The following is a 14,198-nucleotide window of genomic DNA, read 5'->3' as shown; positions in this document are numbered from 1 at the left end:
TTGTTCATAGTATCCTCGTATAATTTTTTAAGTATCTTCAGGATCCGCAGTAATGTCACCTTTCTCATTCGTTAGTTTGTTTATATGGGTCTTCTCTCTTTTTTATTTTGTCAGTCTAGCTAGGGGCTTGTCGATCTTGTTGATCTTCTCAAAGAACATACTTTTGGTGTTACTTATCCTCTCTTGTTTTTTTTTGTTCTCTATGTCATTTATTTCTGCTTTAATCCTTGTTATTTCTTTTCTTCTACTTGGTTTAGGATTGGTTTGCTGTTCATTTTCTAGCTTCTTCAGTTCATCCATTAGTTCTTTGATTTTGGCTCTTTCTTCCTTTTGAATATATGCATTTAGTGCTATAAATTTCCCCCTCAGTACAACTTTTGCTGTATCCCATAGGTTTTGGTTATGTTGTGTTCTCATTTTCATTCATCTCTATACATTTAGCAATTTCTTCTGCTGTTTCTTCTTTAACCCACTGATTGTTTAGGAGCATGTTGTTTAGCCTCCAGGTATTTGTGAATTTTCTAAGTCTCTGATGGTTATTGACTTCTAATTGTATTCCATTGTGGTCAGAGAATGTGCTTTGAATAATTTCAGTTTTTTTAAATTTGTTGAGGCTTGTTTTATGTCCCAGCATATGATCTATTCTGGAGAAAGTTCCGTGAGCACTAGAAAAGTATGTGTATCCTGGTGATTTGGGATGTAATGTTCTATATATGTCTGTTAAATCCAATTCATTTATCAGATTGTTTAGGTTTTCAGTTTCCTTATTGGTCTTCTGTCTGGTTGATCTATCTATAGGAGAGAGTGATGTGTTGAAGTCTCCTACAATTATTGTGGAAACATCAATTGCTTCCTTTAGTTTTGCCAGTGTTTCTCTCATGTATTTTGTGGCACCTTGATTGGGTGCATAGACATTTATGATTGTTATTTCTTCTTGTTGAATTGCCTCTTTTATTGGTATGTAGTGGCCTTCTTTGTCTCTCAAAACATCCCTGCATTTGAAGTCTATTTTATCTGAGATTAATATTGCTATACCTGCTTTCTTTTGGCTGTAGCATGCATGAAATATTTTTTCCATCCTTTCACTTTCAATTTCTTTGTGTCCCTGTGTCTAAGATGAGTCTCCTGTACACAACATATTGATGGTTCATTTTTTTAATCCATTCTTTGAATCTATATCTTTTAATTGGGGAGTTTAATCCATTTACATTCAACGTTATTACTGTGAAGGCATTTCTTGAATCAACCATCTTATCCTTTGGTTTATGTTTGTCAGATATATTTTTTCCCTCTCTCTCTATTAATGTCCTTTAACATACCTACACTGAATCTGTTTAGTACTGAACCTTTCTCCATATCTCTCTCTCCTTTCTTTGTTTCTCTGTCTGTAGGGCTCCCTTTAGTATCTGCGGCAGGACAGGTCTCTTGTTAGCAAATTCTCTCAGCATTTGTTTGTCTGTGAAAAATTTAAGCTGTCCCTCAAATTTGAAGGAGAGCTTTGCTGGATAAAATATTCTTGGTTGGAAATTTTTCTCACTCAGAGTTTTAAATATGTCATGCCACTGCCTTCTCGCCTCCATGGTGGCCGCTGAGTAGTCACTACTTAGTCTTATGTTGTTTCCTTTGTATGTGGTGAATTGCTTTTCTCTTGCTGCTTTCAGAACTTGCTCCTTCTCTTCTGTATTTGACAGTGTGATGAGAATATGTCTCAGAGTGGATTTATTTGGATTTATTCTATTTGGAGTGCGCTAGGCATTTATGATTTGTGTATTTATGGTGTTTAGAAGATTTGGGAAGTTTTGCCCAACAATTTCTTTGAATACTCTTCCTAGACCTTTGCCCTTCTCTTCCCCTTTTGGAACACCAATGGGTTTTGTATTTGGACTTTTTATATTATCTATCATATCCCTGAGATCCATTTAGATTTTTTCGATATTTCCCCCCATTCTTTCTTTTGTTCTTTCATTTTCCATTCTGTCGTCTTCCAGGTCACTGATTCATTGTTAAACTTCCTCTAGTGTTGTACTATGAGTATCCAGAGTCTTTTTAATTTGGTCAGCAGTTTCTTTAATGTCCATAAGATCATCTATTTTTTTATTTACTCTTGCAATTTCTTCTTTATGCTCTTCTAGGGTCTTCTTCATGCCCTTTATATCCTCTGCCATGCTCTCATTATTCATCTTTAGTTCTTTGATTAATTGCTCCAAGTACTGTGTCTCCTCTGATCTTTTGATTTGTGGGTTTGGGTTTGGGTTATCCATATCATCTGGTTTCTTCATATGGTTTAAAATTTTCTGTTGTTTCTGGCCTCTTCGGTTTGCTTGTCTTGATAGAGTTCTTTTAGGATATGCAGGCTTATTTGAACAATTATCTCTGGTTTGTTAGAGCTACAGCTTGGAGTGCACATTCTCTGACTAACCAGCAGGTGGTGCCAGGGGTCACCTATTCCCCTGAAGCCAGTTCTCCCCAACTCTGTCTTTGTGGTGAGCGGGGGAGTGAGTCTTGTGGGGTTGAATTGGTGTACAAGCTTGCGTGTGTAGTTGGTGTTGCCCGCCCTGTAAATGGGGCATGTGTCTGGGCAGTCAGGGAGGGGGGGCGGCTCTAACAATCCAATCTCCCTGGTGTTCCTGGAGTTTTAAAGCTGTTGCAATAGTCTAATCCTTCAGTTCAGTCCTGCCACAGTTTGTCTCTGCCACTGACCCACAAGTCGTTGGTATTGGTGTGTGGCCCCTGAGACTTGCGAGTGGGTCCCTCTTCCAGGCCGTGCACCCCCAGGTCCTCTGTTGAGCGATGACTGTGCTATGTCACAGGTGAGTGCCGTCCCCCAGGGCGGTGCTGGGCTGCAGGGCTGTGTAGGGACATTCCCAGTCTGCTGAAAGGATGGCTGAATGGGGTGTGTTAATTCACAGTGCTCCACCTTCCCAACTCTGGGACAACCAGCTGAGGGTGTGGGGAAGGCTAATGTCCAGGCCTGATTTTGTGGTGTGTGCATGTGTTGTTGGAAACACTTCCCGTCACACTGGGTTGTCTGGGGCAGCTCTGGGCTGTGGAGCTGGTGACAGGCGGGAGTGTTCCCTGTCCACTGGGAGGATGGCTGTGAGGGGACGCCCCCCTTTTCTTGGGAAGTTGTGGCGGTTAGTGAATTTTCTCAACTACTGGACTCACTGCCTTGTGTCTCAGAGCTCTCTTTGTTCTGCTCTTGTCTTGACTTGCTGAAATTGCAAGTCTTTGAGGCTTTCAGTATTGTGCTTCTTAGAGTAATTGTTTTAGAAAAAGAGAAAAGGATTAAAAAAAAAAAAAGGGAAGGGCCATCCTTGCAGATCTAATGGGCTATTGAAATGCTAAGAGACAAGGAGATTAGGGCCATTAAGGAATGCTCCAGGGAGCAGAGAAACCAGGTTTTCAAAGAAACTCATCTTCTGGATTTGCAAATGAGCCTGACTCTGCCTGAGCCCTGCCCTTCCCCGTTCTATGTTCACCAGAACTCCAAAAAGCCTCCGCTTTTATTTTGGAGTTTTTTGTGCTGTTTTTTTCTATGCCTGTCTCCTCTCTGCTGGGCTGGCTGCTCTCAGATTCTCTGGTGTCTGGTCTCAGTCTGTCTATGGTTGCAGTTTGGATCAGTATAATGAGTTTCCGATAAAGGCTGCCACTGCAGTTCTCCCTTCTCCTTCCCAGAGCTGACAGCCCCTCCTCCCACGGGACTGAGCCTGGCAGGGAGGGGTGCGGGTCCCCTGGCCGCAAAAACTTACAGATTTCGCTGATCTCAGCAGTTCCACGTTTTCATGAGTGTTGTATGAAGTATGCCCAAAGTCAGATTGCTCTGTGGTGTCCAGTCCACGCAGTTCCTGGCTTTCTACCTACTGCCCTGGAGGAGTAACTAAAACCCACACCTCACCACTCCACCATCCTGCCCCACCACCCCCACCATGCTGTTTTGACTACTCTAGCTTTATAATAGCTTCAAAGTCTAGAAGTGTAAGTCCTCCCACTTTGTTCTTCTTTTTTAGGATGCTTTTGGTAATTGAGGCCCCTTTCCCTTCCAAATAAATTTGATACCTCACTTTTCCAAGTCTGCAAAGTAGATTGTTGGAATTTGGATTGGAATTGCATTGATTCTGTATTTTGGGTAGAATTGACATCTTCTCAATATCTAGTGTTCCTATCCATGAGCATGGAATATTTTCCCACCTATATGTAATTTTCTGTGTAGAGGTCTTTTATGTCCTTGGTTAAGTTTATTCCTAGGTACTTGATTTTTTTAGTTGCTATTGTAAATAGAATTAAAAATATAGAATGCTTCAGGAATTTGCATGTCATCCTTGCGCAGGGGCCATGCTAATCTTCTCTGTTTCATTCCAATTTTAATATATGTGCTGCTGAAGCAAGCACCCATGTTGTTTTTTACTTGTATTTAATGCCACTCTAGGGAAAGAAAAATTTTAAATTTAAAGTATCAGCACGGATTTTACTGTGCATGTTTATATTGGGCAATGCCCAGTTTAAATAAAACTTGTCTGTGGATTCAAATAAAAGGTATCCTAGAGCATGGTGCATTTCGTGAAATGGCAGTTTTCTGGAAAATTCTGCTAAATCACACTTGTACGAATGGAAGCCCTTTAAGTGCAGGGGGACGCTCCTGCTTAAGAATGGGGCAAACTCTTCTGGAAAGGGGTGTCACTGTGGACCTGTGGGGGGGGTCCCATTAGCCTTCACTCCAGCCGGAGCCGTGAGTGTTTGCCTGGTCACACCCAACCCAGGGTCACTCTTGAGGTCATTCTTACCTGCAGTGTTTGAACAGCCCCTCCTCGGTTTCTGAGGAAGATGGAGGCAGAGTTGGGGTGCAGGGAAGGTTAAGGGTCAGCTAGAGCATCCTCCCCTAGCCGCAGCCACTGCGTTCCTGGGTTTCCCTTCGGATTCTCTGACCCCACGGGGCCTGAGCAGGGCCTGAGTGGGGCTGGAGCCCTCCCACCCTCGGCCTCTACGGGCGCTGCCTTTCCTGCAGCAGGGCCCCCGATCGAGTGAATGAACCTGCTCGGAGTGCGGGTGTGTGTGTTAAAACCTTCTTGCTGTAAACCTTACTCACCAAGGAAAACTTGGAAAATGAAGAAAAGGATAAAGAAGAATACACACTCATACAAATACCTACACCGACGATTGGTGTCCTGAGCCGACCGTCCCGTCTCGCTTTGCCCGCTCAGTGTTGTATCACAGACGTTCTCCCTTGTTAGGCCTCCCCCGTCCGCACCTGTGGCTACGTGACCCCCTGTGCCCGTGGGGCTGGGTATGGACGCTGGTTACGGGGTGCACCGAGAAGGTTTCCGGGCCTGCCCTTCAGCCCTCTCTGAGTGCCCGCTCGTGTGCGGGGACGCCTGGGGCTCGGGGTGGCTCCGCGGGTGCCTCCTGACCCGGCTGCTCTGCTTGCAGGATCCCCTTCTTCAAGTTCTGCTCCCAGTGCGGCCGCTCGGTGGGGGTGCACCTCTCGCCCTGCACCCGCTGCTACGGGGTCCTCACCTGCAGCAAGAACTGCAAGAGCAAGGCCTGGAGCGAGTTCCACAGGAAGGACTGCGGCGCCATCGTGGGCCTCGGTACGTGCTGGGCCCCTGCCCCACATCTCGGACCCATCTGCTGCAGCTGTTCAGCAGGCCTGGGGCGGGCACGGAGCCAGCCTGGCAAAACCGGGTGGACTGTCCCGACCGCAGCCTGGAGGTGCCGTACGGCCTGGTCCCCACGGAGCTGGGACACGATGCTAGGGGGGCTCTCTGCTCGATGCCGGGGGGCTATCTGCTGGATCCCTGGGGGGGGCTCTGCTGGACACTGAGGGGTTCTCTGCTTGATTCTAGGGGGCTCTCAGCTGGACCCTGGGGGGAGCTCTGCTAGATACTGGGGGGTCTCTGCAGAACACTGGGGGGCTCTGCTGGGTAATGGGGGACTCTCAACTGGACACTTGGGGGCTCTGCTGGACAATAGAGGGCTCTCTGCTGGACACTGGAGGGCTCTCTGCTCAATTCTGGGGGGCTCTCTGCTGGACACCTGGTGGGGGCTCTGCTGGACACTGGGGGGCTCTGTGCTTGATGCTGGGGTGGCTCTTGGTTGGACACTGGGGGGCTCTCTTCTGGACACTAGGGGCTCTTTGTTGGACCCACAGGGGGTTGTGCCAGACTCTGGCACCCCCAGACCACAAGGCACTTGTCTGCTTCTGGATGGCTCCTCCCGGCTCGCCCCTCAGGCGTCCTCCTCCCTGTGGACCTCACAGTGTCTCTTCTTTTAGAAAAACTCTGCCCTCCCCACCCACCCCCTCCTCTGGCCTGCCCTGCCCCCGAGGAGGAGCTGGGGCATGTGGGGGCCAGCGGGCTGCGGGGCTGTGCGTGAAGCTGCCCTGCGGGGCGCCCCGAGGCTGGGCCAGTGGGCCCGGGGTCCTGCAGGGCGCGAGGAGGGGCCGAGGTCTCCTGCTCGTCCTGAGCCCGACCACGGTGCTGACGGGATCCGGGGCCAGCCCCTGCCATGACCGGCCCCTGTCCTCGGCTGGTGCCACCGAAACCCTCCGCTACACCCCTAGAAAGGGAAGCCAATTATCCTGACACCCCGAAACGAGCACTACCAGCACTTTGATGCATCCCTCGAGCCCCCTCTGAGCTCTGCTCCTTGCCGAACCTCTTCCCACCTCCTTTTCTGACTCCATAAAAGGGTCTTTTAATATCAGGGCCCACCCCCCCCCGGGGCAGCCAGCTCTGGCCCAGCGCCCTCTCAGCATGATGTGGGCGTGACCAATGGGACCCTCTCTGCGGCTCCCGGGACCCCACTAACGGGCAGCGGGGCCGGCTGGAAGGGGCCTTTGGTCCCACAGGCCCTCACCCCACCCTTGAGCCCTGTCTAGAGCCGCCTGGAGCCAGCGTGCTGGGCCTGGAGCTGCAGGGGGTAGAGGGGGGCAGAGGAGGACTGGGTGAGGTGGGCGGGGATGCCTGCCCCGGCTGAGTGGGGGAGATGGGGGGTGGGGAGTGCAGGAGACTGGAGGAGGTGAGCCCCCTGGCTGGTCAGAGCGGCCCCTCCGCAGCCCTCTCGCCTGCGTCCCTCGGTCTCCTGGCAGACAGGGGCCTCCGGCGGGATCTGCTGGGGGGCGTCCAGGGCCGAGGACGGCTGCCTGGGCAGGGGACCCTCAGAGGGCAGCTCCCCGTGAGCGGCCGAGGGGTGCAGCTGCCAGCGCCAGCCACGGGGTGGGTGTGGGCCCACCCACTACACCCCTAGAAAGGGAAGGGCTTCTACGGGGCACTTCTTACTTTAAAAGTTGCGCTTGTCCATTGTATAAAGTTTGGAGAATATAGATAAGCAAATTATCCTGACACCCCGAAACGAGCACTGCCAGCATTTTGATGTGTCCCTCGGGCCCCAGCTGCATGAACCTGTGTAGCTAGAAGTGGGGTCATCCTCTGCTCCTCTAACTTAGGCCGTGGGCGGCTTTCTAGGCTGTTAAAGGCTTTTCTGCCCCATCTTCCCCCACGTGAAAATAGCTCTAAGTCTCATCCTGACGAAATGTATGTGTAAGAAAGACAGCAAAGCAGGGAATAATGAAGACGGCCAGGTCACCCTAATCTTGGGGAGCCTGCACGTGCAGGTTTTAATCCGTGCGCACACGCATACACGCGCGTGCCCCTCCCCACCACGCTCGCTCTCGCGCCCCCTCGCGCCCCATCCCTGTATTTTACATTGAGCTGCGGTGAGGAATTTGCTCCCCTAACCTGCCTTCCTCGTGCGTGGTGTACACGCCGTCGTTTCCACAGACCCCTGCACGCGGGCGGGCCATGCTGTGCTTGCCCATGGAGGTTGCCTCACCGTTCACTCTTGTGCCCGACGCTGCACACGCACCTTTGGCCTGTTCTGTTCTCGGGTGAAATTCCAAGAAGTTACGTTTTCAGGACTCAGGTGTAGTCCCACGTGGACTTCTGTGTTCTTTGATTGCTCTCTTGAGGAGGTTATATCAATTTAAACTTTAGTCAAAAGACTGTGAGCGTTACCACGAAATTTAGTCTTGTTGCGTCTTTTAAGGAAAATACCGAGTGTGAACATCTTTTCCACGTGTTGGAGACACACGTTTTTCCGCCTATGGGTGCACTCTACCCCTGTCGTTGGAGACATTGGCTCCTCCGGGCTTCTAAGAGCTCTCTCCACACTGAAGCCGTTGACCTCGTGCCGGAAGAACCTTCTCTGGGTTGAACTTCGTTATGTGCGAGTTTTTATTTGATGCTGCTGGGTCCATCCGTCCTGTCCTTTCGGGCTCCTTCAGCTGTCCTGGGGTCATTCCATCGTTCAACTTCTTAAACACTTAAAGCTTTAGCTCTGTCTCTCTCTCGGGACTCTCCGATCCCGTTTTTCCACCTGACTTTTTGTGGGTTCAGGTGTCTGGGGAATCCCCCGCCCGCCCGGCCCACGGTCCCTGAGCCTTGGGCAGTGCCGACCCCGCGGCCCAGCCCCAGACGCAGGGACCTCTCGCCGCTGGTTCTCGCCCCACACGGCAGCCCGTCAGGAGATGAGGGTGTCCCTGGCCTCAGAATTCACCAGAATCTGTCGGTGTTTGGGGACGAGTGTGCAGAGGATGCGGAGACCCTGGACAGACAGACACGGGCGGCCTGGCCTCTTCCCCCTGGTCCTTCCGTAGAGGATGCTGCGGGCAGATGCCACCCGGAGCACAGTGGTGGCCACAGCCCCTGCCGCCCGTCAGGGACCCCCGGACGCAAGCAGCCAGTCTCCGGGGGCTTTCAGGTGCCCCTGTGGCCAGTGCTCCCCCTCACAACCGTGCTCGATGACCGAGAGAGCTAGGGCCACCCCTGTCCGGGGGCTTCGGCGTGCGGCAGGCCCCTCCCGGAGAGCGTCCCGGAGTGGCCGGGCTTGGGGTGCTGCTGACACCCTCCGCCTGCTGCTTGTGTCCTTTCAGGCCTGGAGGACGAGCCCCCGAAAGCCCAGCTGCTCCCAGCGGATCTCGACTCCCAGATCGCAGCCTCGCTCTAGGGTCCGCCTGGCCCCCGCGCTTTGTGAGCACGGAGTTCTAGAACGAGCGGCTGAGAGCGCTGGTCGTCCATTAGGGGTGGGCGTGGGCGGGTGGGGGCTCCGGGTGTAGAGGCCGCCGCGGGGCTGTAGGGCAGAGCCGGGGAGCAGGGACCCCGGGCGTGAACCATTTCTGCCCCGATGCTGGGGGGTGGGGGGCAGGTGTAACGAGCCTCCTCAGGCCACCAGCTGCCCCCTGTGGTCCCCCTCACTGGGTGCTGGGTGCAGGAGGGACCCTGGCCCAGGTACTGGGTTCAGGAGGGACCCCACACTGGGTGCTGGGAGCAGGCGGGACCCCAGCCTGGGCGCTGGGTGCAGGAGGGACCCCACACTGGGTGCTGGGAGCAGGCGGGACCCCAGCCTGGGTGCTGGGTGCAGGAGGGACCCCACACTGGGTGCTGGGTGCAGGAGGGACCCTGGCCCAGGTACTGGGTTCAGGAGGGACCCCATACTGGGTGCTGGGAGCAGGCGGGACCCCAGCCTGGGTGCTGAGTGCAGGAGGGACCCCACACTGGGTGCTGGGAGCAGGCGGGACCCCAGCCTGGGTGCTAAGTGCAGGAGGGACCCCACACTGGGTGCTGGGAGCAGGCGGGACCCCAGCCTGGGTGCTGGGTGCAGGAGGGCCCCCACACTGGGTGCTGGGTGCAGGAGGGACCCTGGCCCAGGTACTGGGTTCAGGAGGGACCCCATACTGGGTGCTGGGAGCAGGCGGGACCCCAGCCTGGGTGCTGAGTGCAGGAGGGACCCCACACTGGGTGCTGGGAGCAGGCGGGACCCCAGCCTGGGTGCTAAGTGCAGGAGGGACCCCACACTGGGTGCTGGGAGCAGGCGGGACCCCAGCCTGGGTGCTGAGTGCAGGAGGGACCCCACACTGGGTGCTGGGAGCAGGCGGGACCCCAGCCTGGGTGCTGGGTGCAGGAGGGACCCCACACTGGGTGCTGGGAGCAGGCGGTACCCGGCCTGGGTCTAGGTGGAGGTGGGACCCTGGCTGGGTGCTGGGTGCAGGAGGGGTCCCCGCCCTGGGTCTGGGTGTAGGCAGGGCCTGGACTCCCCACCGGGGGCTTCAGGCAGCAGACAATTGGTGCACTGGTGTCTCCACTCAGGGCCCAGCTCAGCACTGAGTGGGGAACGAGGGCACCCTCGGCCCCTCCAGTCCACTCCAGGGGGGTCTCCAGCAGCCAGTCGAGAGCACTGTCCAGCGGTGGCCGCTCGCCCCAGGACTTAGAGGGGCCCCTGCGCCCGTCCCCCCAGCTGTGTCCTGTCCCGGCCCCTCGTCCCCTCGGGAGGTGAGCCACGTCCTGTTCTCCCGGGGGAGACAGAGGCTCCGGGAGGTGCTCAGACCAGCTGTCGTGGCCCCGGCTCCCGGGCCCCAGGCTCCCGGGCCCACAGTGGGTGTGGATGCAGGCGGGACCTGGGGCTCAGGACCCCAGGCCACGACAGGAACCCCCCGGCCCCAGCTGCTGTCGGTGGGAGGGGGCTGCGGCACCTTTCAGCCGGAAGGACAGAGGGCTTCTCAGGCTCCTGTGCCCGCAGGACCCCAGGGGACCGGCCTCGGCACCTCCCTGCCCCGTCCAGTGGCTGCTGCCGGCGAGGGGACGCGAGGGGACATGAGGTCCCGGCTGGGTCTTGCCAGTGGGCACCGCAGGCCGAGGGGACCGGGGGCTCTGGGGCCTGCGTGGAGACCCCGGGGCCCGGAGCAGCAGAGGGTCTGGGCGGTGCCGCTCGGGGCCATCCTGAAGAGAGGACGACACAGGACGCCCCTGTCCCCTCGGAGGCAGAGCAGCTGGGCCCGTGGGGCCTCCGGAGCAGCAGCACCAAGCCACAGACAAATGGCTTTAGAACAGCCTCAGAAAGACAGAAAGTCACCCGAGCACACACCCAGTGTCTGATTTGATAATTTACTTGGGGCAGTTAGACCCGGGACTGGGCTTAGTGAGTGGACGGGGGGGCGTCGGGGGCGCTGGTGCTAGGCGAGTCCCGGGGTCTCGGCTCTGCCTGGCCTCGCTGTGCCCTTTCCGATGGCCCCTGCCCACTGCGGTGACAGAAGTGTGGTCTCGCGGGTGGACCGGCTGCGGGCGCAGGGTGGCTCGGTCACTGGAGAGAAGGGTGGCCACTCGCTGGAAAGGAGCCAAGGAAGAGGCGCATGCTGGAGGGGGCCGGGGGCTGCCCCGTCGGGTGAGGCTGTGACACCCACGGGAGTCAGGGCAGTGAGGCCTGGCCCAACGGCCCCCAAGAGCCCTCTGGAACCCCCTGCAGACGCCACCTCTCACACAGCCCCTCCCAGGGGCTCCTCAGACTCCCCCCGGCGCCCAGGCCGCCCACTGCTGGTCCTGCAGGTGGGGCCCCGGTAGGGCCGTGTCCCCTGCAAACCCAGGTGTGGCTCAGGTGCGGCCCCACGACCGGAGCCCCTGCTGGTGACGGGGGTCCCTGCAGGCCCCTGGGTACCCCAGGAAGGGAGTGCCCAGGCCCCAACCTCCCCTCAGGGTTTGTGTCCCTCTCTCCTGCACCCCCTCCCACCCAGCAGCACCCCATTTTTGCCCGGCCCACCTGGCCAGTGCCTGGGGGGGCCTCCAGGCACCTCACACGGGCCCCACGTTCCCCCGGGCGCTGCACCCCTGAACGGGGACCTGTGTGCACGTCCTCGAGGTCGGCGAGGGGGGCCCGGCTGCAGTTCCCCTGGTGGGGGGCACAGGCCTGGTGTGCGGGGGGGCCTGCAGGAGGTCAGGGCGGGAGGTCGGGGTGGGAGGTCAGCAGCTGAGGACGGGTGGGTGGGTGCCGAGCAGACCCTGGACCTGGTGAAGAGGGAGAGGGTCCGAGGGTCGCCCAGCTGGGGAGGACACAGTGGACACCAGTGGGAGGTGGGGTGGGGGTGGGGGAAGGGTTAGGGTCCGAGTCCCGGGGGGTGGTGCCGACGGGCGTCCCCGGCCCAGTCCGTGAAGGGTGGAGGTGGAGGGTCCCGGGCGAGCTGCCCTCGAGGGCGATGGGGCAGGAGCCGGGTGGGGGGCAGAGGGCGCCTGCTGGGCTGGGGCAGCGCCGGGGACAGGACACGCTGACGGGGACCGTCTGCTGGCGCATGGGGGGCAGCTGCCGGCAAGGGGCCGGGAGGGTGGATGTGGGGTCGAGGCCGCGGCTGCCAGGGCAGGAGGCTGGAGAGGAGCAGCTGGCGGGGAGCTGACCGGGGGGCAGGGGTTCCGGAAACCCCACAAGGACAGTGCTGGGAGGGGGCCACAGGTGCCGCCGCCAGGGGTCCGGGGACAGGGGGGTCGGCTTCATGGAGGTCATGGGCCTTGACGGGCCCCAGGGGAGTGGAGGGCGAGGGCGGGGGCCAGGGACTGGGGGCCGTGGGGTGAGGGCGGGGGTTGGAATGGACAAGAGGGGATCGGTGGGGGAGGGGGAGGACAGGGGAGGAGGACGGGGCCTGGGGGCTGCGGCACAGGGGCTCAGGGGACCGGGAAGAGGGGGGCCAAGTGCACAGCCGTGAGAAGTGCACACACCTCGGGGCTAGGCGGGTGGGTGGGCTTGCCCCGTGGAGAGTGCAGGGCTGAGGCTGCGGGAGAGCGGAGAGGGGCCGCCTGTCGGAGGGAGTGGGCGCCACGAGATCCCCCCGTCAGGGTGGAGCTCAGCTGGGTGCGGTGGGGAGGGGCTCGGGCGTTCTCGGGGCGATGAGTCAGGTGCCAGCCGAGAGTAGGAGGGAGGGGACAGGGGAGGACCCGGTGGGCTCGTCGGGTGGGGGGTCCCATGGTCTGCTTGGCAGGAGAGTGTGTGTGTGTGTGTGTGTGACTGAGTGTGTCTGTGTCTCTGTGAGTGTGTCTCTGAGTGGTTGTGTGTGAGTCTGAGTGTGTCTGTGTCTGTGTGTGAGTGTCTCTGAGTGGTTGTGTGTGAGTCTGTGTGTGTCTCTGTCTGTGTCTCTGTGAGTGTGAGTGTCTCTGTGTGTGTGTCTGTGAGTGTCTCTGAGTGGTTGTGTGTGAGTCTGTGAGTGTGTCTGTGTCTCTGTGAGTGTGTCTGTCTCTGTGTGTGTGTGTCTGTGAGTGTCTCTGAGTGGTTGTGTGTGAGTCTGAGTGTGTCTGTGTCTGTGTGTGTGTGTCTGTGAGTGTCTCTGAGTGGTTGTGTGTGAGTCTGTGAGTGTGTGTGTGTGCGCATGACTGCAGGGCGGGTGGAGGGTTGGCTCTACCAGGTGGGCCCGGGGCCACCTGTCCACCTTCTCCGCTCTCCCCCCGGGCCTGTCCCCGGAGCCTGGCTCCCGTCTTCTGGCCCCTCCCCTTCGTGCACCCTTGGGGTCCTCACTTGGCCCAGTCCCCCCGGCGTGGCTGGGCCGTTGGTGTGGGAGGGCAGGGGGCCGGCCGGGGCGCAGGCCAGGTCGAGGAGAAGCAGGGCCACGAGGTCCTGGGAGAAGAGGGGGGCCCCAGAAGGCGGGGAGGTGGCTGGCGAGCAGGACTGGGGGGCACAGTGCCTTGGGGTGAGCGCACCGTGCTGGAAGCCGGGTCCAGGCAGAGCCGCGGTGTGGGGCACTGGGCGCGAGGCCACCACACGTGGGCAGCCAGGGGCTGGGGGAGGGGCAGGGCAGCGTGGGGCAGGTGGCTGCTCTCGGGGTGCAGGGGTGCCGCCGCTCACCCTTAGGCCCCTTACCTGGGCTCCCTGGGGAACGGGCTCCAGGTCAGGCCGCGGGCCGAGGAAGCGGGGAAGGGAGGCGGTGGCTGGGGCCCGGGGGCACCGGGCAGGGGTGGGCACAGCAGCCGGGAGGGGAGCAGGGAGGCCGCGTTCCGGGCTGGAACTCCGGTGATGGGGACAAAGGGCCTGGAATTTGCAGGTCTCAGGCTCCTGTGCTCTCTGGGGGCGTGGGCCTCCCTCGTGGCCACAATGGGCCAGAGCCCGGGGCCACCTTGCTTTCCGGAGCTTCTGTCCTGGCGCCCTCCCAGGCCCCCTTTCCTTGGGAGGAAATTGAGCGCCTTTCACCACCGAGTCGGGGGCAGATTGTGAAGCTGCAGTATCTGTGATCTCAGAGACAAATGGTCTTCATCTGCAGGTACCACTACGTAAGCGTCAAGGCCCTGCAAAACCTGGATCTGCAAATTTTTTTTAAAGATCAATGAATAGTAGAAGGAACCCCTGAATTATCACCACTGGTCCCGGGCAGATGTCCTCCCCGCGCCATCCCGTTCAAA

The 14,198-nt window shown here is 57.9% G+C and overlaps 1 protein-coding gene and 1 non-coding gene across 5 annotated transcripts in view; one reads left to right on the top strand and one right to left on the bottom strand.

Moving 5' to 3' along the window:
• ANKMY1 (ankyrin repeat and MYND domain containing 1) overlaps positions 1–14,198 on the top strand; it is an 87,189-nt gene that overhangs the window by 69,413 nt on the left and 3,578 nt on the right. For all 4 annotated transcript variants that reach the window (XM_037848840.1, XM_037848843.1, XM_037848841.1 and 1 more), the window contains one exon: positions 5,425–5,585. In XM_037848840.1, coding sequence (XP_037704768.1) covers positions 5,425–5,585 — 161 coding nt within the window. The remainder of the gene's footprint in view (positions 1–5,424; positions 5,586–14,198) is intronic.
• LOC119545058 lies at positions 4,283–4,389 on the bottom strand. The gene has a single exon (XR_005219035.1). It is a non-coding gene; the product is annotated as a U6 spliceosomal RNA (small nuclear RNA).

This window comes from Choloepus didactylus, chromosome 9 (assembly GCF_015220235.1).
Source record: "Choloepus didactylus isolate mChoDid1 chromosome 9, mChoDid1.pri, whole genome shotgun sequence".
Classification (NCBI taxonomy): Eukaryota; Metazoa; Chordata; class Mammalia; order Pilosa; family Megalonychidae; genus Choloepus; species Choloepus didactylus.
Note: the sequence above shows the minus strand (reverse complement) of the source record. Positions and strands in the feature narration are given on the sequence as shown.